Source organism: Sinohyriopsis cumingii, chromosome 5 (assembly GCF_028554795.1).
Source record: "Sinohyriopsis cumingii isolate HCF-2022 chromosome 5, ASM2855479v2, whole genome shotgun sequence".
In the NCBI taxonomy this organism is placed as follows: domain Eukaryota; kingdom Metazoa; phylum Mollusca; class Bivalvia; order Unionida; family Unionidae; genus Sinohyriopsis; species Sinohyriopsis cumingii.
Genome location: NC_142965.1, coordinates 53,233,846 through 53,261,414, shown reverse-complemented (window position 1 = coordinate 53,261,414; position 27,569 = coordinate 53,233,846). Strand labels below are relative to the sequence as shown.

Sequence of the window (27,569 nt, the reverse complement as noted above, 5' to 3'; positions counted from 1 at the left end):
CCTAAATTCCAAATTTTTGTTAAACTAAAGTCACTAGACATATTGCATTCCATCATGGCATCGTTTACATTCTCACTGTGTAGGATAAATACAACTAAACTGACTGAATCATTAACTGTTCTATCTCTATCAAAATACTCCGTTAACATACCAAACAGATGTTTATGTTTCTGCCTCCCAGGGCTCTTAATGTTATAATTTAAGTCATCGACTTTCTTTTGAAAAGTATAACAGGGTTCCTGCAATCTTTAAAAAAAATATAATTCCATGACTTTTCCACAATTTTACAAGACCTCTTTACTAATTTCAAGGGGGCCCCGAGTGGCCGAGTGGTCTAAAGCGCTCACCGTTACGGATCACTGCCATCTCACCTCTGTCTGCGTGAGTTCGAGTCTCAGGCTCAGCTAACGTGGGTACGTGAGAAAGCCTGCCAGTAGGTTCTCGTGGGTCGGTGGTTCTTCCCGGGGTTTTCCAGGGTTCTTCCTCCACCAATTATACTGGCCGCCATGTATAGCCTATCTTGTGCTGAAAAATGGCGTTAAACCCTACAACAACAACAACTAATTTCAAGAGTACCTCTAATGCAAATTTATGACCTCTAATACTGACCTAACATGTAAATTTAACACAAAAACATTTTACAGTTGGCTTTTGGACATAACTTCATCCAATCAGATAGATCATTCTCTTTTGAATGCCGTGAGTACAATGTTTTTGAATGGTGGTAAAATCCCTGGATGTAGTTTAACACGTTTATGGGGAACCTACTCTAACAAAATCCATTGAAGAAGTTAGGTTGGTAAAACATTTGTGTCTGTAAATAAATGTGACCGGATAATGCAAAATAAGCAAATTCCATGACTTTTCCAAAACTCTGAATGACTTTTCAAGGCCCTTTAAGTGCTTTTCTGTAATTTACAAACTTTTTCAGGATTTCCATGACTGCAGGAACCCTGGTATAAGGACCATAATACTTAGCCTCAAGATGATATTGAGGTATGGGCAAGACAGCCAGAACTTTACCACCAGGCTTAAAGTTCCCTGTGTAATTTTGTCACACCTAAATTTCATTTTTGATTGAGTAAAGTGAAAATTAGTTCTTCTACTTAACAAGTGTTTAATAACTTAAATCTGAAATAAGAAAGATAGTCAAGAAGATTAATCATTTGAAAGAAGTTTCTATTTTAATAACTGGTCCACGGACAGTATGTCCAAATAACAGTTCAAAAGATCTAAAACCCAATGATTCTTAAACTTAATGCCAAGCAGCAAATAACAGAAAATGAACACCATCATCCCAATCCCTTCCTTTATTAAAGTAATATGACCTAGTACTGTTCTTCAAAATTTGATGAAATCGTTCCATATCCTTTTGACTTTCTGGGTGATAGGCAGAAAAATTAAACTGTTGGATGTCTATTTCATGCATAAGTTGTCGGAAATATCCAGACATAAAATCTGACCCTTGATCAGACTGGACAGATCTGGGAAGGCAAACAAATGTTAAAAAAATTACCAAACCTTTTTGAATAGTTTTTGCTTTAACATTCTTTAAAGGAATAGTCTATAGAAATATTGTGGATGCACCCATTATGGTGAACAAGTATTGGTTGCCCGACTTTATATCAGGTAAGAAGCCGGCAGTTTACCATTTTTCTGCTAAATGGTTCGTCAAATGGTCAAATGCAGGAATAGGTTGCAGATGAGCCTTAGGTATCTTCTGATTGGGGCTTCTTACCATTTGACAAGTGTGACAAGATCTATGGCATTTATAAACATCACTTTCAATTTTCAACCAATAAAAATGGTTCAAGTTCTTGTGACAAGTCTTATTGAGAACTAAATGACAGCTTAGGAGTTTCATGGGCTCGACTATGAATTTCCTGTCTATATGACTTTGGAACAACAATTTGATTGCTCACTGACCATTTATCACCAGCAGATACATCTCCATTTTCTCATAATGACCCCATTTTTCACAAAGTAATGAACTGGTATGTGTGTGGCTTCAGTTTCTGAGACCCAGTCTTTTGTCTTATCTGATGAATAGTACTTGGGGCCTATAACTTACATTAAATGTATTTTATGCTTATAAAGTAGCTGTTACTTTCTTCTAAGACATCTTACAACTGTAGTCAGAAACTGGTTATTGGTTTTTATTATTCTGTGAAGAAACTTGCTTATGACTCTGTCTTCCGAGTGATTAAGTCATTTAAATTATGGAATTTACTTTATTCATTGTTCCAAGGCAGATATATGGATGCATATGATTTTAAATTATACAAAATGTTGTTGTTGTTGTGGGGTTTAATGCCATTTTTCAGCACACGATAGGCTATGCAGGGCGGCCAGTATTATTGGTGGAGGAAGAACCCGGGAAGAACCACTGACCCATGAGAAGCTACTGGCAAGCTTTCTCACATACCCACCTTGGCCGAATCCTAGACTCGAACCTATGCAGACGGAGGTGAGATGGCAGTGATACATAATGGAGAGCACTTTAGACCACTCGGCCCCCGATACAAAATGTAGTTTCCAGTTTGAAATCTGAGGAAAAAAAGAATTTCTTAATTGTTTGGAAATGTTCTCTATGTTTAGATATAGAAAATAGAACCACATTCTCAGAATTTATTTTCTTATATAATGAGGCTATTGCAACTTTGTATCATTGATTATATAAACACTGTAGATAAATCGCAAGGGATGTATACACATGCTGAACCATATTCTTGTCAGTTACTTGGTGCAAGTTTAGGATCAAAGTTTTCATCCAGCCCAAATTCTTTTTCTCTCACTCCAAATTTCTTCGTATTATGTTCCTTATGCATGAGGGGAGGGGGAAACAAAAAGAAAAGATGTCTGTGAGGTGCATCAAAATGGGTGACGTACAATACAATCATTACAGCCAGGGTTCATCTGATAAAAGCTCGTTAAGAAGAGTACGTGGGAATATATCATTGTAATTTCTGATCCGTACTAAAATAACTAATGTTTCCAAAGTGATGAGAGATATCACTAAGAAGTAGATTTATTAAATGGTGAAGGTAAATACTTAAGTGCGTCAAAACTGGGGTTGAAAAAGATGGACCACCTTGCTGTACTGTATGCGTTTTTATTTTTGTAAGGTGCTATAAATCACTTAGATCTTCAAGAAAGCATATGGTTTTAGAGACGATTAAAACTCTGTTGCTAACGTACACCTTAAAAATGGGACTGAAAGAGTTATCGACGCAAAATGAATGCGTAAAGCTTCTTGGGGAGCATTTATTTTTTCTGGTAGAGGAAAAAAACTTCAGAAATTTAGAGCGCCGTCTGTTGTCATAATGCCATGCTAATCTCTAGTATGCCATTATGACAACATATGGCGACACGAGATGGACCACAAAGATGATACTAATAAAACTTAGTATTTACATTGTTGCAAGGCCAAATCTGTATGAAAACAGTTGGAATGATGTAAGTGTAAAGTTTATAAACAGAATATACAAAACTTGTAATAACTGACATAGCGTTTGTCATACGACAAACTACAGAATCAATTCAGTAGTTGGCAAATCGCAGGATACAATGACGCAGTAGGAAAGTAGATCGAAAAACCTGCAAGCAACCATTTACAGCTTGGATCAATGAAAAATAAAAAAATTCATGACTAGAATTATGAATGTAGCACTTGCAAGCAGCCATTTACAGTAATGCAGAAGAAAAGCAGCACTTGCAAAGTGCCACGTCCAATTTGCATCAATGAAAATACAATATACATTGATAGAATTATTAAAGTTGCACTTGGAAGCAGCCATTTACAATAATGCATCAAGGACGATTGGGAAATACACGTATCCATTTGTGTATGCATTTGTTTATTGATCGATCTAATTTGTTTATGAAAGAATAACAAAGATGGTTGAAATTTAAATGTTTTATTTGAAGAAAACAAGTAGAAAAGTCACGCATTCGGTCTTGTGCGGTTGACAGGAACAACATAATGTGATGTATTATTATATTCTTACACAAAATGAGACGTGTCTTCGTAATTATGCTGGAAGAATAATGTTATTAGGTGCCGGTTTGCGGAGCTAGGGACTCAACATGGCGGATGTGGAAGTACACATATTTTGTGACGTAACGTGAAAACAGCGGATAATACAATTTTAGTGTGTGTGCTTGTGTAGGAGGAAAGATAGATAGAAAAGGACTGAAATATATATTTGCATGTTAAGCGTGTGAATGTTGTGTGTATTTATACCTCGTATTATTTACTAGTTTGTTCCCCGTGTTTCTGTTTTCGTAATGTTCTTGTTGCTGACCTAGCGTTTGGGGAGATCCGGTACAACCCGTACTACCACACGTGAGTTACGTAGCTTAGGCGTCTTTCCATCATCTGTTCCTTAGTCAGCAAGGCCGTATCCCTGTCCCCTGCATGTGTAATTGTTGTTCTAAATAATATGTTAATTATACGAGGTATTTGTTATAGATAGTTTGTTAGTTAAGTACAATGTCCTCTTTAAGGTATACTATTATCTAAATTGCTTTGAAGGTGGATATTATTTGATTGTAAAGTCTTCCCTTACTATCTTCATTATGGAGTTAATGTAATTTATTAATTCATTATAAATTTTCCTGTCATTAATATTATTTGTAAATAGAAATTGCTCATCTTCTAGTATACCGTATTTATTTAAAATTTTATTCTTTAACTCCTGTCTTTCTATATTTATTTTAGGACATCTGAGTATTAGGTAATTCTTTGAGTCCAAATGATTGCCGCCTAATCTACAATGCGGTATAACACTTTTAATATGTCTATTGAAGGCAGCCTCGCTTGTCAGCCACTTATCGTGCAGGTATAGGAAGAGCCTACTTTGTATGGAGCCACTTTTGTAAAACTTTATGATGTAAAGGTCAGGGCCGGTTTAATCCAATAGGCGGCCGCATAAGCCGCCAAGATGGGGGTTTGGGCAAAAATGAAGTACACTGATTAAATATGTAGACTAAATAATGAAATAAATAAATTATCAATCCGAACGAGTATTAAAACTAACGAACAGTTTATACATAGCATTATCCCGAAGGGGGGGGGGCAAGGTGGAAACTTCGCCTAGGGCGCTAAATACACTGGACAACAAATTTTTACAAAAGTCATGTTACTGAAATAAAATTAGTGAATTCTTATCAATTTTTATGTGCTGAACACGAATATGAGTCAAATTGCAAAATTGGCTCTAGTTTTTTTGTAATCTGCAAGAAATTAATGTTTACATAACGAAATGCATTCCAATAGTAAAAGGTCAACTGTAATAGCCTACCTATAAAAAATCAAGTCATTGACTACATCTTAGATTTCTTCGCCTGTCTCTTGTACAGCTGTTCGGGAGCATCTCTGAGGAGTGTCCAGCAGTAGTCAGCCAGCATTGTAGTGGACCATTTTCCCTGGTATCTTTGTTCCATTGTTGCGATATCTTGATGAAAACGTTCGCCGTGTTCATCACTAACAATACCACAGTTGCTAGGAAAGAAATCCAAATGGGAATGAAGGAAGTGAATCTTTAGAGACATACTGCAGCCAAGTTTCTTATACTTCATCAACATGTCTTCTACTAGTTCCTTATAGTTTTCTGCCCTAACATTTCCGAGGAAGTTTGTAGAAACTAGGCGAAAAGCATTCCATGCTTGTTTCGCGTCACCTTCCAGCAAGTTGTTGAACCAGTCATCTTTGAAAAGCTCTCGAATCTGAGGACCCACAAAAACTCCCTCTTTAATCTTTGCTTCGCTGAGTCGAGGGAATTTTTCATGCAGGTATCGGAATGCTGGCAAAGTCCGGTCAATGGCTTTCACGAAGTTCTTCATCAAACCTAGTTTGATGTGAAGGGGTGGTAGCAAGATTTTCTGAGCCTCAACCAGAGCTGGGTGTTGGATATTCTTCTCTCCAATGGCTACATTCTGCCTGTGAGTCCATTCCTTCCTCATGTAGTGCATTTCCCTTGCTCGGCTATCCCACTCGCATAAGAAACACATGTATTTTGTATATCCTTGCTGCAGTCCCATTAAAAGGGCAACTACCTTCAAATCACCACAGAGGTGCCAGCTGTACTTGTTATACTCAATGGAATTCAGTAGCTGCCTTAAGTTATCGTATGTCTCTTTCATGTGGACAGCATACGCTACTGGAATAGATGGAAGAATGTTTCCATTGTGCAAAGCACAGCCTTGAGACTCAGTTTCGAAGAGTCCACAAATAGTCTCCATTCTTGTGGGTCATGAGTGATTTTTAAAGCATTCATGAGGCCCTCAATATCGGAACAGAATATCAGATTACTTTCCTTTCTGAAGAAAGGCTCCAATTGCTGGTGGCGCTTTCGATATGCAGTAATTGTGACATCTTCTTCTAGAAGATTCCATTGTTGGAGTCTTGATCCTAGCAATTCTGCCTTGTTCTTTGATAAGTCCAAATCACGAATCAGGTCATTTAGTTCTTCCTGTGTTATTCTGTGTGGGGTTGATGATGCACCACAGTGAAAATCTGGATCACTGCATGCTGATGGACCAGGAGAAGAACAGGTCGACTCACCTTTGTCTTCGTCAGATGAATCAAGAGAATATTCTGCTGGAGGTTCTGGAATAGGAAGTCCCTCACCATGTGGAACTGGTCTCAATGCAGACGGAATGTTTGGGTAGACTATTCTCGACTTCTTTCGCTTCGTTATTCCGCCGGAAAGAGGAGGAACCAAGCAGAAGTAACAGTCATTTAGGTGGTTGCTTGGCTCTCTCCACACCATTGGGACTGCAAACGGCATTGATGACCTTTTGCAATTCAACCACTGTGAAAGCTGTGTTGTACATGTAGCACAGCATATATGCGGAGCCCAAGGCTTGTCTTGGTCACCAACCTTGCATCCGAAGTAAAGATGATATGCCTTCTTCACTTGAGAATTGATACTTTTCTTCTGGTTGGCAAATGTCACTTCCCCACAAATATAGCAAAAATTGTCCACGGTATTAACACACTTTCGAGGCATTACTGTTCTTTATTGTACGTAAATGGATAAAATAATAAGTTTTATGTAACAGTAGCTTGAACTGTCTCGCACAACGTCTAAAATATTTTAAATGCTGAACCTATCTGATTGGGCTTTATATAGTACACTGCTTACGTCAGCTTCAGCAGCCGCCTGGCATTAGTATAATAGGCCTAAACATGTATAGTACACTGCTGACGTCAACTTACTTCAGCAGCCGCATGGCATTAGTATTGCATTGCATCAGAAAATGATGCAATCAACTGTGGATGATGTGAGCATGATGGTATTATGCAATGTTACATCATTATTCCGGATGTTGCTGCAGTCCTACTGGAGAAATTTACACAGTGAAACATAGAAAATGAGGTATATGAATATCTTCAAAACGAGAGCCAATACAAATTTTTCACGGTTATATTCGTGTTCGGCACACCAAAATACTACAGATTAGGGCCTTTTCAAGTCAGTAATGATTTCACTGTTGACCAGTGATACCCGTGCACTGGTACTGGTAACGGACCTACACCATTTGCAATGCGGTCATTACATTAGCCTTGATTATGAGCATACCAGAGTGTTAACTTTGTTCCAGTTTTACCTATAATAACTTTGAAAAGAAGAAAAAACAACAACAAAAAAAACGGAAGATCAGGTACATGACAAACACACTAACAGCTTCCCAAGTAAATTAAGCAACGAGCAGCGTGGATTAAATATAGGTTGGGTGGGAATCCGGGCACTTTTTCACATCCGGGCATTTTCAGTGCATAGTTACGACCTTAGAGGTGAAAACGACCGCCATTGTTCTAGTGACTTTAGGAACGTGTGGGTGACATTTTAGTACTAATATTAGTACCCTTACTCGTACCTCGTGGACAGGGTACTAACATGAGCATATACGTGTTAATGGAGCAAGCCGGGTGTGATTCACACCCGGCACTCTTTTAGCCTAATAATAACACTTTAAACATAGTCCATGCATATAATCCAATAAATTGAGTAGTCCTCTTATTTAATACCGGAAGTATCGAAAATCATTGTAGAAATAGTTGTAAAATCTCGTTTACCTTTTTTAGCCGATATTTTCGTTTAGATCGTCCGTCATATTATTTCAAATAATGATTACTTCCGTTCTCAGCCTCGTTTGTTTGTGTGCGATATAAGGACATTGACGCCATATTTGGAAATGTAAACTAATCGTAGTAAAAATTTGGCGCCGTTTGGGTCAGAAATTCTGCGCATTAAAAGTAAATACGGTTTATCGGCAACTTTGAAATTCCACCAAGAAGCGATTATTCGCAATTAATTGATAATAATATAGCGTAGAATATCCAAAATATGGTCTGGCAAGCCTTACGTAGAAAAGGGGTCACGGCAAGAGTCTTGCGTCATCTGTCATGGCGGACAGGATACGGTTAGAGTAACCATGCCAATTTATTTTATCGTGTAAGGGCTTAATAAATTCAAAATCAGCCAAATTTCTTTCACAACATGATTATACTTATGTAGTTGATTTCTACACTGTTTTTCTGACTTTAGTGATGATTTTTTTTGCTCCATTACATGATATGGGATCAGTTCGTAACCTGAACCACAACAATTCAAGTTGAGGCTATGACATCGTAGCTAGGTGACATTTATACAATATTTTAAAATATGCCTTAGATTTGCAGTTATTGTTATTAACGTAGTGTGGATAAATGTACATAGGTTGAAAAATACGCAACTTTTAGTACTTATTAATCATCTAACCATGTCACTTCATGCCGACCCAACCTATAGGCCGTTCTGTAGAATTCGGGGGGTGGGTTGTCTGAGTTTCCTCTGACCCTTGCCACCCCATACTCGGGCTAGGGGGGTGGGGTGCGTCAAGTGTATGTACGCAGGTGGGTGTGTGTGTGTTAAAATAGTATGCATTTGTAAAGGAAGGGGTCAAGCTTTGTCCGATTTTTGCATACGTACTAAATGGATGGTCCCTAAGGCATATTTTATAAGGTACACAGTGCCCACACGGCTTTTCAGAAGCATCAGAGAATATGTGCAACCCTTTCTTCTGAGTATTGCTGAGTGGCATGGACAAGTATGAGCATGGAAATTTAAGATGTTCAAGGAATTGTTAAGAATTTCTCCAGTCTTCCCATTCTGCTTGATGTTCAACAGGCAGAGCTTCATCCCAATGAGTAGTTCCTGATATCAGATTCCAAAAAAGTCTTCCCTGGAAGTGTAACAGAGGCAGGAAAATCTGTAGGATCAAAGAGACTCTTAACAGTAGACAGAATTGCTTGTTGTGTACAAGGTTTCTCCTCAATTTACACTTAAAATCGGAATGAATCTGATTTAAGGTCCCAGCTCAGACCTATACTGCGCTGTATGGGTAGTGTTTCTAAACTTGGATCTAGATCCTTGAGGTCTTTCGCTAGATCATTAGAAGGAAAGGCTTGCATCTTTTCATCACTGTTTGAAGCAATCTTGTGCAAGCATGGGTGCCCTCAATTCTTAAGAGCTTGATGTGTCCTTTTGATTAGATCACTAGCATGTGTGGTTGTAGGGAGTAATGCAAGCCCATCATCTACATAGAAATTTAATTGAACAAACTCTTTAACATCCACACCAAAGACCTTTTCCCTGTTCTGTGCTGTTCTCCTTAATCCATAGGTCATGACAGCAGAAGATGGACTGTTATGAAAGATGTGTACACACATTCTATATTCAACAAGATCGTTGTCCAGATCATTTTCACGATACCACAAGAATCTTAGAACATTTTTATGGTGATTACTGACTAAGAAACAATGAAACATCTGTGGAATGTCAGCTGTGATAGCAATTAGTTCATTCTGAAAATGAAGAGTTGCTAAGAGATTGGTCATTAGGCTGATAAATCAGCCCTTCACCAGTGATGATACTGATTTTTGGGTGAGCAGCTGATATCACCTATTCATTAAAAGCTGCAATTATCTGCACAAAAATTTGCCTGCACACATCGGTGTACATTTTATATACACTTACCGGTATTTCTTGTGGCTGTGCAGCTACGGTCAGCTGAAGGGCTCCTTTGGTGACATGAACATTATATTTCCTGACCATATCCTATGTTTGGTGACTTATAAATCCACCTTGAATAGCACAATCATCTGTCCTGTGGCCATTTTGAACTTTGTGTTTGATATGGCTATTATCAATTACCGGTATGTGTCTAAAGTGTATGCAGCTTTTTTCCAGAAAGATTTGCATGCAGCACAATTGCACATTTTAATGAACAGGTCACATCAGACCTACATATTGTCCATCAGGATCAACACAGATTTGGGGGGTTGATTTATCGGACAGGTTGGTCATATCTGGCCCTGATAGTAAGATGATGTTCAATGAAACACCATCGTATTTGGCAGATGAGTCAAAGACTCCTTTGATCTGATCTGGTTTCTTTGGATGTTAGGCGCTAAGATGGGTAAGTACCAGCACTCTTCACCATCCTTTAAAGGTGGAGCTAATTCTGTGTATCTGCTATCAAAGATTCTTTGCATTAAAGTATCAAAATGTTGTTTTTTGACCTGACGCTTTCGAGGGCTGGTGTCTGATGTCTTAGCCCGTTTAACAGTCTGAGATCTTGTTCGGTAGTCTCTGCCTTCGTGTATGGAAAGGAAGGAATGCTACCCAGTTTCCACGAGTTTCTTTAAAGAATGCTTCAGCCATTATTTTGAGAAATTCCTTGTCGTCTATTGACAGCCCAATTTTATCATTGTTTCCAGTTTTCTCAAAAAAAAAACCACGAAGGTCACTGTCTGTATCCCGGAATGAAGTAAAATACAAGTCTGGACTGTCATTTGCACATACACTTCTGGCATGATTTTCTTTTATCTCAAAACCATTAGGACACGGCTTGAAGAGATAAGTATGTCCCATTTGTAGGAGGTAAGTCTTATTGACATTAATGAAATCAAGTTTATGTACTTTACCAAGACAAGCTTCTCCTATGATTACCCAGCCAAGACTACATCTCTGGGCATAGGGGGAGTTCTGTGGACTGATGCACTGGTCATGAACATGATGTGCTTTAGTCATGTCCCTACCGATCAGTATTAGTATAGACGAGTCAGCATCTAATGGTTGGATGTGTCTTGCAATATCATTAAGATGAGGGTGATGTTTTGCTACTTTTGGAGTGGGATTTCTTCTCTAATGTCTGGTATCTGTCCACATTCAGTTAACGTGGGGAGTTCCAACATTGCACTTCTGTCTTGTGCCTCTATAACATAACCACTTGCTCTTCTACGAAAAGCCACTGAATAACCAACACACAAAGAGAGTGTGTATTCCACCTGTTTATTGTGTATGTCAGAAAGCATACAGAAACTGTCTCAATAGTAACAGCATGGTGTTCATCTTTGCACTCATTAAGAATTGGATGGTGCTGTTCAAATTTCCGCTAAGATCTCGCTGAATTTTTTTAGCATCGAGAATACTCTTGCAGCATCCGCATTGCTGTGAGGGAGTGTCCAACATGCAACGGCCGCTCGAGTCAGATTATCAAATCGTCGTTTTCCTGAAGGAAGATGGCAATTTCCCATTTCTACTAAGAACTAGCACAGGTATGTTGTTTCATTGTCAAATTGTGGTAGCTCCTGAATTGGTATAAGTATGTAAACTTCAGTCTGCTTATGCCAAGAAGCTTGTTCGTCCTCTTGAAGTACTCCAGACCTAACAGCCACATCAACAACTGAAAGACAGTTACAGTGATCTCAAAGAAAAGCAGCTTAATTGATTTGGTCAAAATGTAATGATACATGCAAAGTAGGCAATTTCCATGATGCAATTCAGCCACATTTAAAAATTATTTAAAAATCTATAATTTGTTTGTTTCTATTTTTAAAAATTATTTTTATAATGTATATATCCGACATATTAAATTTTGATTTTTCTTTTTTGTGTGTTTTAGTTGACAGATTGTTCAGTAATCTATTGAAATGATGTTAGCTTTAGAAATATATTACTAACCCAACCTGCATCTGTGGGAATGTCAGTTTTTGTTAGAGGTGGTGTTGCTATCTTGATGTATGCCATACACTCCTGAATGACTAATGTCAATATGATGGTTTCAATATGTGCACAGAATAAAATGTTCCCTTGTTGCTACTCTGCACAAAGTTAAATTCCGTCAACCAGGAGTTCTGCAATTTTGTTTTACTGGATTTGGTTCACTTTGGAGATGGCTCATTTCCTGGATCACAACTACATTTCGACATTTTGCCCTAAAAAAATGAATAGAACTTTTATACAATTCAAACTACTAAAATGATCATATTTTGCATTTTACAGTATATATGGAGTAAAAAATCCGACTTCAAGGAAATGTTGCCACTGATCACATGCTTGAATAAAGTTGGCTTTAACATTGTCATTCAGTTCAATGATTGAATAACGTCTGTTCTTCTACATGTGTCTTTCATGTACTTTAGACTAATTTAGGTTGTTCTACTTTGTGTCACCTATGCAAAGTAGCTAAATGGGCTCTCCCACAGCAGAATTTGACAGGAAATAATCATCCTAACTATTGTTAGCCAATTAAGTAATCTGAGAAATATAGTTGTTTATTTCTGACTGCATTACCTTGAATTGCATCTGTATCAGCTGTATGCCCGGGGGATAGATTTAGCTGATCTTGGAGCAGGACTGTTTACTGTTCATACATCACTTACTGCAGATTACAGGCATATATCTTGCAAGTCAAGAAATATAAGGGGGATTTTGGTTAAATTTCAGGAAAATCATGTGTTTCCAAAGAAGATCATGTTGTGGGGATTGGGAATCCAGAAAAAATGAACAATCGGAGATATGTAATATGGCCTTGAAATCCAGTACAATGTAGTATCTTTAGGATTGTTGATAATGTTCAGGTTGAGTTCAAGCATTTTCAAATTTTTTGATGTATATAAGCTATATATATATATATATATATATATATATATATAATTTAAGTTAACACTATTTAGGCAAACAGTTAAGTAAATAACAATCTTTTTCTTTCTGTTCTGCTGCAGTTGCCAGATTTTGTGAATTGGTTTACAGTCGTCAAGTGACCAGGGACATGCAACAACTGTCCCCGCTGCACCAAACATTTGAGCTGGAGAGCATCCCCAGTGTGCAGAATCATTTTGACCCCAACGCTTATTGGTTTCTCCTACTATGGCACAGTTTGCAGTTAATTTGTTCATGCTTTCTTCATAATTGTTTTGGGATGTTTTAATATTTATAAGTAAAATGGTGTTATAAGCTCCTGAAGCAAATTTTAATATGAAAGTAATCCGTAGATGAAAGGATCTCAAGATTTGATATAATATACATTTTTTAGAAGGAATAAAGGTTTTTAAAAAATATCAGTTTTAAAAATTAGAGAAAAGTTATTATTATTTCAGAGCATTATTACATTTTGAAGAGAGCAACCATTAACCACAGACTATCACATTAGATGGACTACTGTGTTAGCAGATCACATTTCCAAAGTACAATCTTGAGGAATACTCTGTTAAAGAAGTTAAAGTGAAAAATACTTTTTGTAAATTATGCATGTATTCTTATGTAGACCTTTCTTTACAGCATGTAAGAAGTTTTATAAATGGATTGCTGAAGCTGTTTCTTTAACAAAATATGTAAACAAAGTCATAAATTTAAAAAAAATACTAGTATAATTCCATCAATTGGTACAAATCTATTCGGGTCCTGTTTTCTGGGATGTCGAGATTTGAGATATATTTTATTTCCAAAATATTACCACTGAGAAATCATTGAACACATTTGTCTTCTTTTGGTGTAAATGTATTAGCTGCATTGGACAAAATATGAATGACCGTTCCGGTGGCCTAGTGGTTACAGTGTCTGCCTCAGAAGCAGAAGGTCACGGGTTCGAATCTCGGCTGAGTCATATCAAAGACTTACATAAATGGTACTAACAGCTGCCTCGCTAGGCGCTCAACATTAAGAGGTTAGTGTTAGGACTGGGTGGCCTGGTGTCAGGATAATGTGACTGGGTGGGACATCATGCTACATGTCTGCGGCATGATGCCCAGTGCTAAACATCACTATTAACTGCCACACTGCAGACATCGTAGCAATATGACTGAAAAATTGTTAAAGCTACGTTAAAAATCCTTATCACACACACACACACACACTATGAATGCTTTCACATAACTAGTCATCTGATATATAACGTTTGATTCATTAAAGGCTTTGTTGATAGTATGACGGAAGTGACCAAGGTCCTCACAAAAACACTCACATAAATGAGGAATCTGGCTTGCAGATGCCAAGAGATATGCTGCCGCCTCCATTGTGTGTGCAGTACCACCATTCTGTGAATGAAATGGCTGTGTCTTTACATGTCTCAATATTCTAAAGTTAGTTAGGCCATTGGAATCCAACGTAGCTATCAGGTGGAAAATATTGTCATATTCTGTGGACAGCACATGCTGGCACTATAACTCTGACTTCTTTGCCCAAGAAAACCCAACACCATCGAGTGAACTGCTGATAAGCCATGTACTGCCTCCTGAAAATTGATAAAACAGACATTAACAACTTAGACATCAAGAAAATACAATTACACATGCTCAGTATAATAATTTTTCACTGGATCTCTCTTTTCTACAGTAAAAGCTGTTATGAATGACCTCTGCTATGAGCGACCACCTGTCATTTCTGACCACAATCGTAATGCACGGATCAATTTTATTATATAAACGTTCTGTCATGAGCGACCACCTGCTGAACATGACCAGCTACCATGTCTTGGCAGAATATGAATTTTGACACTGCTATGAGCGACCGCGTTACAAAAACGGGTATAAACTCCAGTGATCTTTATTTAATCCAATGACCACTTATAGGTTTTATAAAAAAAAAGAAAGGAGGCTGGCTACAGGTATCTGAAATTTTGTGGGTACCCTTATAGTGTTTATATTTTCTATTGTAAACCAGAATAAAGTACCTGTAGTGTATTCAAGCACTTAGCCTGGTTCCTGGCCATATTGTAGCTGGACGATCGTAGAAACTGCCGATATGAGTAGAACTCAGTATCCAGCTCTATAAATGATTGTATCGCGAGGACAGAGACAGACACCACTGATTTTTATGTAATCATTTATAACGAGGATTGCTTGAATGGTAAAGATTGTTCTGATATAAAACACATGAAAAGAAAAAAAAATTATTCTGGCTACTGTTTGTATATAGCTACAGATGCTATAGTCCGTAAACCAGGCTAATGTACATTTCGCAAATTTGCCATTGTATTGCTGAAATTACGGTAGTGTTGCAAGAATGGGTATAAACTCCAGTGATCTTTATTTAATCCAATGACCACTTATAGGCTTTATATATAAAAAAAGGAGGCTGGCTACAGGTATCTAAAATTTTATGGGTACCCTTATAGTGTTTTATATTTTATATTGTAAACCAGAATAAAGTACCTGTAGTGTATTCAAGCACTTAGCCTGGTTCCTGGCCATATTGTAGCGGGACAATCGTAGAAACTGCCGATATGAGTAGAACCCAGTATCCAGCTCTATAAATGACTGTAACGCGGAAACAGAGACAGAGACAGACACCACTGATTTTTATGTAATCATTTATAACAAGGATCGTTTGAATGGTAAAGATTGTTCTGTTATAAAACACATGAAAAGAATTTATTCTGGCTACTGTTTGTATATAGTTACAGGTGCTAAAGTCCGTAAACCAGGCTAATGTATATGTCGCAAATTTGCCATTGTATTGCTGAAATTAAGGTAGTGGTCGCATATATTGTTTGTCTTTAGAGTTAATAGTATTGCCTGGGGGTAGATAGGGTCTTTGTCTATTAAACCAGCAAGTGAGACTTGTTTGACGGATTCGCTTGATAGTGATAAAGGCTTGTGATGTCCCCCCCCCCACCGATGTTACAGTGATTACATCCCAGTCACCAAGCTATTGTCTATTCAAGTTGGTGTGACAGGGTTGCACACTTTGTTTATAGAGTTAATTCCAGTATGTCTTCTTTGAATTAAGCAGTTGACTTTTATCTCTGAGTAAATGGTTTTGTTTCTGGATGAGATAACTGTTTCTTTTTATTTCATTAATTGTTAGATATGAAATGCACATGACTATGTTTGTCAAATTTTCCCAAAGCCTGGTTAAAACCATCTTTACAATCGATACTACCACTGTTCACTCATCATATTTACACCTGGTACCTTAATAACAATGGAAAAACCTCCAACTAAAATGAGACAAATTTTAACGCTGGAGAAAATAATTATTGTAACTTAAGTGAAAAAGAGCAGACCATTTGCCAAATAGCGATTTAAACATTGGTAAAACAAATTTAGGGTGTTATAAAGGAAAAGGAGTAAATCAGAAACGATTTCATATGCTAATACATGTACATGTGATCTTCAAATGTAAATGTGATTTCATATTTAATTATAGAAGTATATTTTTATTGCTAGATAATTTTGTTTTCAGATGAATGCATACAATATTTTAACAAGAACTATTAATACAGAATAGAATATTTGTACACTGATTGTGGTTATTTTCTTTAAAATGTTCTGGAACTGGACCTTGGAAACTGGTCTTTTTGTACAAACCTGTCATGAGAAACCACCTGTCTTGAGAGACTGTTTTTGTTGGCAGAAGGGGCAGTCTCTCATAACAGGTTTTACTGTATTGATATATTTTCTGTTCTGAGTCTTTCCTACTAATTGTTTATATTCAAAACTAAGTCATGGTATTCTTACAAATTCATAAGCAGAAGTAATGTCTGATAATGTAGGGAGGGGGGCAGAGAAGTCATTTGATCATTTATCTCTTTAATGTTGACAGACTTCATCTAGGTAATAAAATGTACTTACTCATTGGTATCTTCAATGTATTGATCATACTGCCGTCAGTACTGGTAATGTGCTATCTCCAGTACATACTGGTTTAGACAAACTGTAGAGAACCCAGGATTATCAGTGATACATTGCAGTACTTCATTAGAGTCAGTGATTTTGTCATATGTTCTGCCAATTTTATGGTGCCATTGAGATATTTTTGCTGTGGGTAATGCTTGACATTGAACACACAGACACTTGTATCAAAATAGAAATCCCATTCAAGTTTTTTGAGGCATGTCTTGCAAATATAGATGTTTTTTTAGAAATTAAATACTTTGTATTTCCTAATATCTTGTGACAAAACACTTGCAAAGAATATAAATACTGCCTGAATAGAGTATGGTATGAGGAAGTCCGAGTTTCCTTTAACATATTCCAGCTTATCTGAGATATTCCAACAGTTGTATTGGGGGGGGGTGAATGTTTTGACAGTTACGAGGGTTAAACATTTTATTAATATTCTACTGAATCAGCTAGAAACTTTATAATCAAATCTGCCAAAATATGCCACTGGTAACTGCATAAAGCTTTTTGCTGTCTAGCAAGTCAAGATGGAATAGTCTTATGAACTGTAAGACTCAAGACAAAATAAAGAAAAGAGTTCACAATGACTGATGTATGCCTTAATTGTATGAATCAAAGCACTTTAATTATTGTTCCCAGTGAGGGGTGGATATATGCATATTTGTACACAGACATTTGAAATAAAGCAAGAATTTTATCCATTCACATTTGTGTTCTATATATTATACGTGTAAATATTAAATGATATGATGGAGAAAAAAAAATCATAAATGAACTATGTGACAAATAAGCCTCACTATCTCAGAAACAAGCTAAGTCCAACTTACCATTTGGTATTGTTCAGCCTGTTGGCGATATCTTGTGCAATTTCTTCCCTTCTATTGCTGACTCTTCACTTGTGCTTGGTTCATAGCAGTAAGGTTCAACTCCTTTTTCACTACTCTTGCCCTTCATCAAAAGAAGAGGAAGAATAATCCAATTCTGGTTAATGTTTGCTCTGACTGTCACAACAAGGAGCCATGTTGCTAGACAACTTCAGTTCATCTTGTAATATCACAAGCTTGTGCGTGCGTATTGGATTGTCTACAAAAACGTCGCTCGACTGTTTCTGTAGAATTCGTATTTTGGTGGTATGACCATATGAATGAATTTGCATCCTGTCTTCACACTGTATGTGAAATGTCTAATAAGTTGAGATTACCAAAGTAGTATATAGCATTCATCTCTACATTTAACATTATGGTTAATGGTAACTTAATTAGTGTGACCCCGATATAACTGGTGCCTGGAGTCCATAGAACCTGAACATGATATTGACCGAACCGTGTTATAACCAACCAAGTCAGTTAGCTGAAGAAAATGATGCATCTACCAAGAAAATGTCAGGTGGGGGAGGGTGTAATAAAAGCAGGTGCAAAAATATGTGCTTTTGATTAAATGAAGACAAACTAGTCTGAAATACACTTTTATATTGACAACTTAAATTTGTGTAGTACAATCCATAATCCGTTAAGTAGTGTACATGTTAATGAAAAATCCATGAATTCAGGTATAGATCACGTGTTATAAAATTCATGTATCAGTTGATGACACATACAGTATATGGTATGAAATTGTAGTCGTTTGATCCATATCCGATTTACACGAAACAATTCACTATGATATTGTCACATGTACTTAAATTGGCCTAGATTTTGGTCAGCTGGAGACAGCTATGATGTTGCCGAGGCTACCCTGGGGATGAGGATATTCTTAGGTAAATTAAAACGTGAACAAATTAAAAAGGTGAACAAACATCTTTGTGGGATACCACATCTTCAGTTAACTTGATGGCCAGATATCTGTGACTTCAAAAGATTGGAAATTTAATTTGCATTTATAGCGCCGTTGGTAGCGATCGTAAGCGGGCATTTTTTCCTGCAAAAAGGAAACTTTCAAGGTGTTATGTTTACCCCGACCCAGAGTAGCCCAGTTGAAACATGTATAATCAAGGTAATTCTGACAGGCCATTGTTGGATGTCGAACATTGCCGAAGGCTAGCACTAATCCATTACGTAAGATTGTTGTGGCTAGAATAGAAGAACCGGACATCGGAGTTGCAAAGTCACAGACAGACAATTATCACCTAGGTGTCGAAATGTTTCCAAGATCAAAAGAAATTGCCTGAAGAAGTGGGAGTGTCCTAACTTCTTTCCCCTGCAAACAGACAGGTTGAACTGGCCGCTTAGACGATTGGACGGGCACAGCACCACCCAATCAGAATCGAGATGGGGGGAGACCTTGATTTGGGTTGAATGATATCCCTGCGATTTCCGGCAAAAGTTAGTTCGCTGAGAGAAATTACCCAGAGAAGAGGTTAGCGTAACTCCAAATAGCCATTCATTATTGGCGAGAAAATCTTAGAGCGGGAAATTCTAAGTACAGAAAGCTTCAAAAGGTCAGTAGATATTTGTTCAGTCTTTGTGGAATGCGACTGCATTTTAATTGTAGGTCGTATGTATACTTTATTATTACTAGAATCGTAGTACGAAGAATTACTTTGTTTTGTTAATATGTTTGCATATTTTGAAGAAATGAGTTGATATTTGTAAAGAATTATATAGCTTGCTAGCTGTCGTAAGAGTTAATATTGTAATTTGCTATGTGGGTATTTTATAGTAGACTAACATATGTTCATATGATTATAGATTTTGCCATTGTTGAATATTTGTAATGTACAGACATGCGTCTGATTGTTGTCAGATTGTAGTACGATGAGATTAAATATATATGTGTATATACTGACGTGATGCAATGTATTGATGTCAGTATAACAATTCGCTGATACCGTGTTATTACGCCATTGTTTACCCTACAAGAAGTGTGTGGGAATTTCGATGTGTATGCATGCGTGGCCGAAACAGTGACAGCTATCTGATGATTAATTGTCGATATAGTGTGAGGTGAGATTTGATAAAACATATGTTAACGCCTTGTGGTTTTTCACAGGAAGCTTTGAGGGACAGACCAGTTAAAGTTGGTCCCGTAGTCTCGGATAGAGAGACAGAGGAAAGGAGAAGAAAGGAGAAGAAGGTGAAGTTGAAGTCTGGGAGTGAAATTGGAGGAGGAGATAATAGAGAGGGAAGGGAGAAGAAAGGAGAAGTTGAAGTCTGGGAGCGAAGTTGGAGGAGGAGACAGTAGAGAGAGAAACAGAGACAAAGGAGGAGTTAGAGGAACGGAAAGAAGGAAGAATCAGCGGGAAGAAATAGATGAGTAGATGCAAGGACAGGGGGAAAATCGAACTCACACTGTAAATCACGGGATGAATTAGGCTGTCACTTGGTCGAGGGAAAGACGAGTGATTGGAAGTTATCGTTTTAAATTATCACATTTATTAAATTGTTATTGATTGAATTTCATCTTCGTGTTCTCTATAATTTAACCATCGGCATTGCTGGCTGGGGGCTCAGAGCTGTAAATCTACATCGTCACTAATTTAACTTTCTAACCTAACGAGCCAGGGTGTAACTTTCATCATAATTTCATTAAATTATATTGGAAGAACCCCACCCCAATACGTCAGAACGCCACACAAGGCACAATAAACGTGTTCAGGTCACTTAGGAAAATGCAACGATCCATCAAATTCCATTACTTTTATTTTAGTTTGGTGCTGACTTCCTTTGATGGAAGATTCTTTGTTTTTATTAAAGATTGTAATCAGTTTTCTTTGAAGAAGGGTGCATGTGCATATTATGAAGGGTGCATGTGTTATTGAAGTCAACTCTACAGGACAGCATTGGAGGACCAAACAAATGCCCATTTCTTATTGTGGCAGCAACATTAAATAATTGTAGAATATTGAGATTGATTTTTTTTATTTGCTCAGTATTTACACAACATCGGTGCTTCAAAGGCATTTGGTTTTCTTTGAAGTTTCAACAAAAGTATTTTTTCTGGGTACATTGAAAAGAATAAGGAATTAGCAATCATTTGGTTGATTGTTGCAGTTACTGTTCCTGTCTTTAAAGGATGGTTGATTGTTACTGGTAACATGACTATTCGAGTGTAACACAGTACACAGTACTCAGGTCAGATGTCAGAATAAGCTGATTATGATATAACAATACACTGTTAAGATGGTTTGTTAATATGAACAGAGAATTTGTTTATGTAACAATAGATTGATTCCAGTGCATTTTATGTAAAGTTTGCAGATTTCTTTCATGGTGCCTCTGAATTTCTCCATCCAAACCCAAGATATAAGTTTCAGCACCCAACAATGTTGCAAAAAAGTTTGCCAGTTGGTATATTTTCGTGTCAGCAAGGAAAAGAAATTTAAATTTGCAACATTGGCAAAGCTTAGTGCAATCCCTGAATAAACTTTTTAAGCTATTTTTTTGTACTTTTAAGAAGAAAAAATATTTTTGATATGCAAGAAAAATACATGTATATGAAATTATAGGAGTCATACCATGATTATAATATATTGCAGTTAACATCTCATAAATATTTTTGTCATTATTGCAGGTAACCAGCACAAGGAAATTGTGAAAATCCAAATAATGTCTGTTCCAAAAGTCATTGATATAATCAAACTTTTTCTCTATGACCTATTTTGGACTGTTAAACAGATAGCGTCCATCATCTGGACACAAGCCATCCATATTGCATGTAAGTACAGTATTGATTATGATATTTACACATTGAATATTTCATATCCAAACATTTAAATTAAGATTCAGGTATGAAGTATTCGTGTATTAAGCATACAGTTTATTTATTTTTTTCGGACTGAGATACTTAAGATTTAATAAATATTAATAAAACTCTAGGGCAAACTTCATGTTCCGAGTAGTGCTTAATAACATACAAGACAAAAATTTGAATAATAAAATTCTCGCTGCTGTTTTATAAGGGAAGAAAGTTTTTCAAATTAATTTCAGACTTAAAAGGTTGAGCTTTAAATTTCAGGGTTCAGAAATTTGTCATTTTAATAGATACTAGCAGGGATGGAGCTGGCATTAATAAAGTTGTCACCCAAAAAATCACCAACCTCAATATTTTGTCACCAATTTTCAAAACAAGTCTCCATTTTCATAATACAATTAGTACCCGTTTATTTCAATATCTCTGTTACAAAGGTAATATTGTCGACTTGAACTGATGTAGAGATAAGTGGGGTAGGGCTACAAGGTAAGAAGTGACCTGGCATGAGTAGGTAGGAGTTACACTGAGAGAAAATAAACAATTGAAAGTTTGATAAATTGAAGAGAAAACTAATCTGAAATACACGTGTGTATTGATAACTTAAAATTGTGTGGAAGAATCCATAATTCTTAAAGTAATGTACATGTATATGGAAAAGCCATAAATTCGAGTCTGGATCACATGTCAGAAAATTTATATGCACAATTAACTGATATTTAAAAAAAAATGTTAGTCCCCGTTTGATCTATCCCCTGACAAACATGTGTCATTAAACAATTCAATGAGATTTTCATGGTTGTTAGTAGCATGTGATTTTATAGTTTTTACATAACACATGTGCATGGCCTAGATTTTGGTTAGCTATAGACAGCTAACATGTTGCAGAGGCTACCAAGGGGATGAGGCTGTTAATAGGGAAATAAAAACACGTGAACAGAATAAAAAGTTTAACAGACAGCTTTGCAACGAAATATATATGGTTTCAAAAGATTGTAAATTTAATTTTGTTACATATATCTGTATTTTCTGTAACTTCTGTAAATGTGGTGTATGATTTTATTTAATTTTCGTAATTTTCATTCATGGTCATAAACTGTATAAATTTTTTTTTTTATAAATTGTGTGTGTAATTTGACTGTTGAAAACACAATTCATGTAGGATCTGTAAATAGTTGTTTATGTGCGTGTTGACAATGAGTAATAATAATTGTAATAATAAGACTTAAAATGGTGCCTATGGCGTAGTTTCTCAGGGACTGATGGGATATGGAAGTTTCAAGAAGAATTCTGTTGTTGTTGTTGTTCTAGGGTTTAATGCCATTTTTGAGCACAAGATAGGCTATACATGGCGTCCAGTATAACTGGTGGAGGAAGAACCCTGCAAAACCCAGGGAAGAACCACCGACCCACGAGAAGCTACTGGCAGGCTTTCCCATGTACCCATGCTTACCGAGCCTTAGACTCGAACCCACGCAGACAGAGGTGAGATGGCAGTGATCCGGAACAGTGAGTGCTTTAGACCACTCGGCCACTCGGGGCCCCCAAAGAATTCTGTGGCTTCTCCATTTGTCGTGTGAGGTCATGTGAATATAGTACATCGTGACTTAGGACGATTTAAATCAATTGTATATGATGTCATATGGGGTCCAAAGCGAAATACAGTCGCAATTTACGATGTATATAAAGAGAAAGTTAAGCATTCAGTTTCATTCCAATTTCTTGAGTCATTCACACTTTTTGTGTTCCTGATGTAAGTCTGCAGACATATTTTATGTTGTACTTAGATATTTTTCAAGAGGAAAAACATTTGTTTCAACTGTTCAGTGGTGGTAGAAAGTGCTCATTATTTGGACAGTTATATTATTCTGGAACTGTTATAGATTATTCGAAAGAATTCTGGACAATGCCATCTTGACGTCATGGTTTTTGGTGGACTGCACATTTTCGGTATTGATATAATATGGGACTTTTCATTCGTTTAGGACTTTCAAAGACTTTTATAAGGCAAAATATGGATTTACTTCATTATACTGTAAGTTCCTCATATTTTTCATTTAACATTTTAATAATTAAATTGTTTGTTAAGTTTTACAAAACTTGTTGGTTTTGCTTCGTTTCTTTTACTTAAATTTGTCACCATATAGTCGTAACAATTTGTGTTTTATGCTGCTTGTGGTAGTGATCATAAGCCTAAACATGTTTTCTGCAAAGTAGAAACTTCCATGGCACAAGAAAAGTGTTTGAATCGATCAGCTTCCATTGCTTTTATATTTGTTTTGGTGTTGACTTCCTTTGATGATAGGTGCTTTACTTTTCTTGAAGATTGTAGTTGGCCTGTTTTGATGAAGGCTACATGTGTTATTGAAGTCACATCTAAATGCAAACTTTCGAGGACCAAGCAAAGGTCAGTTTGTTATTGCGGTGGTAACATCAAATAATTGTCGTAGAGCATTGATTGAGACCTCTTTTTGTTCTTTGTTTCTTGTTTTGTGTGTTTCATTTACTTAGTATTTATACAGATCAATCAGTGCTTCAAAGGTGATCAGTTTTCTTTGAAGTTTTGGCAGAACTAATTTTTGGGTTCATTGAAAAAAGAAATCAAACATGAAAAAGAAAAGAACCCTCACTTAGTCAATTGCAGTCGTTCCTGTTCCTGTCTTTGTAGGCAAATTGATTGTAGCTGTTCTGGTAGCATGACTATCTGAGTGTATCAGAGCATTTACAATACACAGGCAAGGTGTCTGCATAATTGGATTATGATATAAAAACACACTGTTAAGACGAGTTTGTCAATATGAACAAAAGATTTGTTAATGTAACAATAGATAGCTCCCAGTTCATTTTATATCTAAGTTTACAGCTTTCTTTCATGGTGCCTTTGAATTTCTCCATCCCAAACCCCAAGATTGTATATACAAGTTTAAACAGCTTAAAAAATGTTGTCGCAAAATAAATCACCATATGGTATATTTTGTCGCCAATAAGTAAAAAACATCGCAGTTTGCGGCATTGGCGAAGCCCTGCACAATCCCTTTAGTAGTTAAACACTGGATACTAATATGGAATACGGATATTGTAGGTATGCAATTTTAGCTGACCATCCAATGACTTACTGCTGTACTAAGTTAACATTTGCAGCCATGGACCCTTTAATATGTCCTGAAATGAGTAGCTGCATTTCAGTGTTGTTAGGTTTCTTTATAATGTACAATTTGCTTGAAACATTCAGTTTCTGACAAGTAATCTTTTTCTTGCAGATATCAGTTGTATAGATTGTCATAGGAAAATGAAATGCAGATCTGTAGAAAATATTGGAAAAACACCAGTTCATGGCAAAATCAGACTTGCAAATACCTATCCTCTGAATGATAATAAACATTTTCAACTGCATTGCACAATGAAGATAAAGAGAGATCAAAACGTGGTGCATCCACCAGACCAACGTACAAGTTATTTCATAAGAAAGAATCAGGGTAAGCAGAACATGAATTTGATTAAAGAACTCCATGCATTTGGAACCAGCTCCAATATTCCTCCTCGTTATGACGTTGTGGTTTATCCTTTTGTTGGTAACAGCGCCTTCAAAAACTCTCGTTCCTCATCGGAATATGAAGAGGACATGGAAGATGAGCAGAAACGATTTTTGTCGTTTTCTTCCTGCACTGAATTTTCACATAATTTTCGTGTATTGCTGGCCCGTTCAGGTTTCTTTTATATTCGACATGGAAGACAAGGAATAAAAACTAAATGTTTTGCATGCAGATGCAGATGTAACAGATGGAGTCCAATGGATGAGCCTGATAATATTCATAGAACTATGTCTCCAAGATGCCCTTTTCTGCAACAGCTGCATGAGCAGAAAATTCAAGGATTGTCAATGGAAGCCCCAAATCTCCATAGGTCAAATGCTGGCAGTGCAAATGGACTACCAGATGTGAATCATGTTTCTGAAGAAGAGGTAACCAGATTTTGTGATCTAAGAAATAAAACCTCAATATTAAATTATCCAGATGTTCATGTACAGTGACTTGAAGTAATGATTTTTTTCTAGTCCCATCATTTATATAGACAATTCAACATCAACTGCACTCAACTCACCTATACATCAAGCTCCATACCTATATATGAATTGGCTCTAATACCCTTTTTCACCAAGGCAGGTGCTTTTGCAGGTGCCATTGGACCTGAAGTATGGCACAATGTCATGAACATTTTCAGTAATGATTGTTTTAATTGTGACAGAAATATTTGAATCTCCCAGCACAAGTAAGGAAGGATACACTATACACAAGTCAAATTAGGGTATGCTGCTTTTGTAAAAGATCTGAAAAGAGGGTTACATTGACAAAAATTCGTACTTACTGCCTGTTCCTGGTTATATATGTTGCTTATAATCAGCATCTATATCAGTAATGACTTAAATATTGTCGATTTTTGTTGCTAATCACTACATGTCCAGTTTTAGGAATTTTTCGATTCGGGTATAGTAATAAAACGAGTTCGTTGATAGACATATAGAATCTTTTGCTACAGTGCAACCTTTGAAGGATTGCACTGCTCTGTATTAAAATACCACATGACTATGACTAAATTATTTTATCTATTTCTATGAAAATGCCACACAAATATAAAATAAACGGGCAATAGAATGTAAGAATAAGATTTGTGATCCTGTCAGAGTGTTAAGTTTTAGATATTTTGTTCAAGGAGGTAGCAGGCATATTATATGCTTGTTGCATGTTTATTTGAAATGTCACATACCAAGAATGACTCATTGACTCAACCCTTTTTTTTTTACACAGTAACTCACTACTGAGTCAGTATATATATATATATATATATATATATATATATATATATATATATAGACACACACACAACTTTTCAAACTAATCATTGCATTATTCCTCATTTAATTCTAAGCAATTATGCCATCTTTAAAAGTTACTTGTAATCATGTAATTCATGCAGGAGCAGAAATTTAATTATCACAGGGATGCATCATATTAGCATTGTTAAATTCTCCATAAACGCTCATTCCCATGATATTATATAGGTACATCTAAGTGTGACATAGGCTGAAATGTATCAGCCTACCGTCCTTTTAGTGTCATTAACTCACTCAATATGGTTATCGTTGTTTCATGTCCATATCTCGAAAAAAGGATAGATTAATGTTAAGACTAAATATTCTGAGTTACAATTCTAAAAATAGACACAGAAATGCTTTACATCTCCTTGAGCTATGCATGGTTTATGGCAATATATCTGTTCCATATTCAGATAACAAGAGCATTTTGATAAATATATACAAGGAACATATAATACATCCGGTTCCACTGTACAGTGTATTATTAGTGGTCTGTTTCAACTATACAAAATTAATGCACAAAGATTTGTAAATAGTCTGTAACAAATTTGTGCAATAAGTAAAAATACATATTGTTACATTAAATGTTTCTGAATGTCACCAGGAGTAGATATGAACTGGGTGTTTTGAGTCAGGAGGTTGAGTCAGCCTGTTTAGGGGACTGGCAATCAGTCCTGTAGGAATGGCTGCCGGTTGGAACCAACAGAGAGCAGTGGCATATGCGCACTCAAGTGCCAACAATGTGAAAGAAATAAAACCTTTATAATAAATCATCTTGATGTCCTACATGCAGTGACTCATCCAAGTAATTATTTTACCCCTGGTCCATCTTTTACATAGACAAGTCATTAATCAACAGCACTCACTTCACCTACACATGAGCCTGCCTACCTTGTATGTCTTGGCTGTAATATTCTTTCTTTCATCTAGGTAGGTGCCATTGGACCTGAAGCACAGCACAATGTTGAGAACATCGTCAGTAATGATTGTTTTCATGGTGGCAGAAATAATTTGAGACTCCCAATTATGGTATGCTACCTGTGCAAAAGAGCT

The 27,569-nt window shown here is 36.5% G+C and overlaps 1 protein-coding gene and 1 long non-coding RNA gene across 4 annotated transcripts in view; one reads left to right on the top strand and one right to left on the bottom strand.

Moving 5' to 3' along the window:
- LOC149799178 (uncharacterized) overlaps window positions 1-5,050 on the bottom strand; it is a 29,791-nt gene extending 24,741 nt beyond the window's left edge. The window contains exon 1 of the long non-coding RNA XR_016421101.1: window positions 4,244-5,050. This is a non-coding gene — a long non-coding RNA (uncharacterized LOC149799178). The remainder of the gene's footprint in view (window positions 1-4,243) is intronic.
- A 2,853-nt stretch (window positions 5,051-7,903) lies between these two features.
- LOC149799177 (baculoviral IAP repeat-containing protein 7-B-like) overlaps window positions 7,904-27,569 on the top strand; it is a 78,102-nt gene continuing 58,436 nt past the window's right edge. Inside the window, exons 1-4 of one of the 3 annotated variants that reach the window (XM_089958394.1) lie at window positions 7,904-8,462; window positions 21,467-21,610; window positions 24,904-25,604; window positions 27,447-27,545. In XM_089958394.1, the coding sequence (XP_089814520.1) occupies window positions 21,502-21,610; window positions 24,904-25,604; window positions 27,447-27,545 (909 nt within the window). In that variant the 5' untranslated portion in view covers window positions 7,904-8,462; window positions 21,467-21,501. The remainder of the gene's footprint in view (window positions 8,463-21,466; window positions 21,611-24,903; window positions 25,605-27,446; window positions 27,546-27,569) is intronic. The other 2 variants (XM_089958395.1, XM_089958396.1) reach the window with 2 other exon arrangements.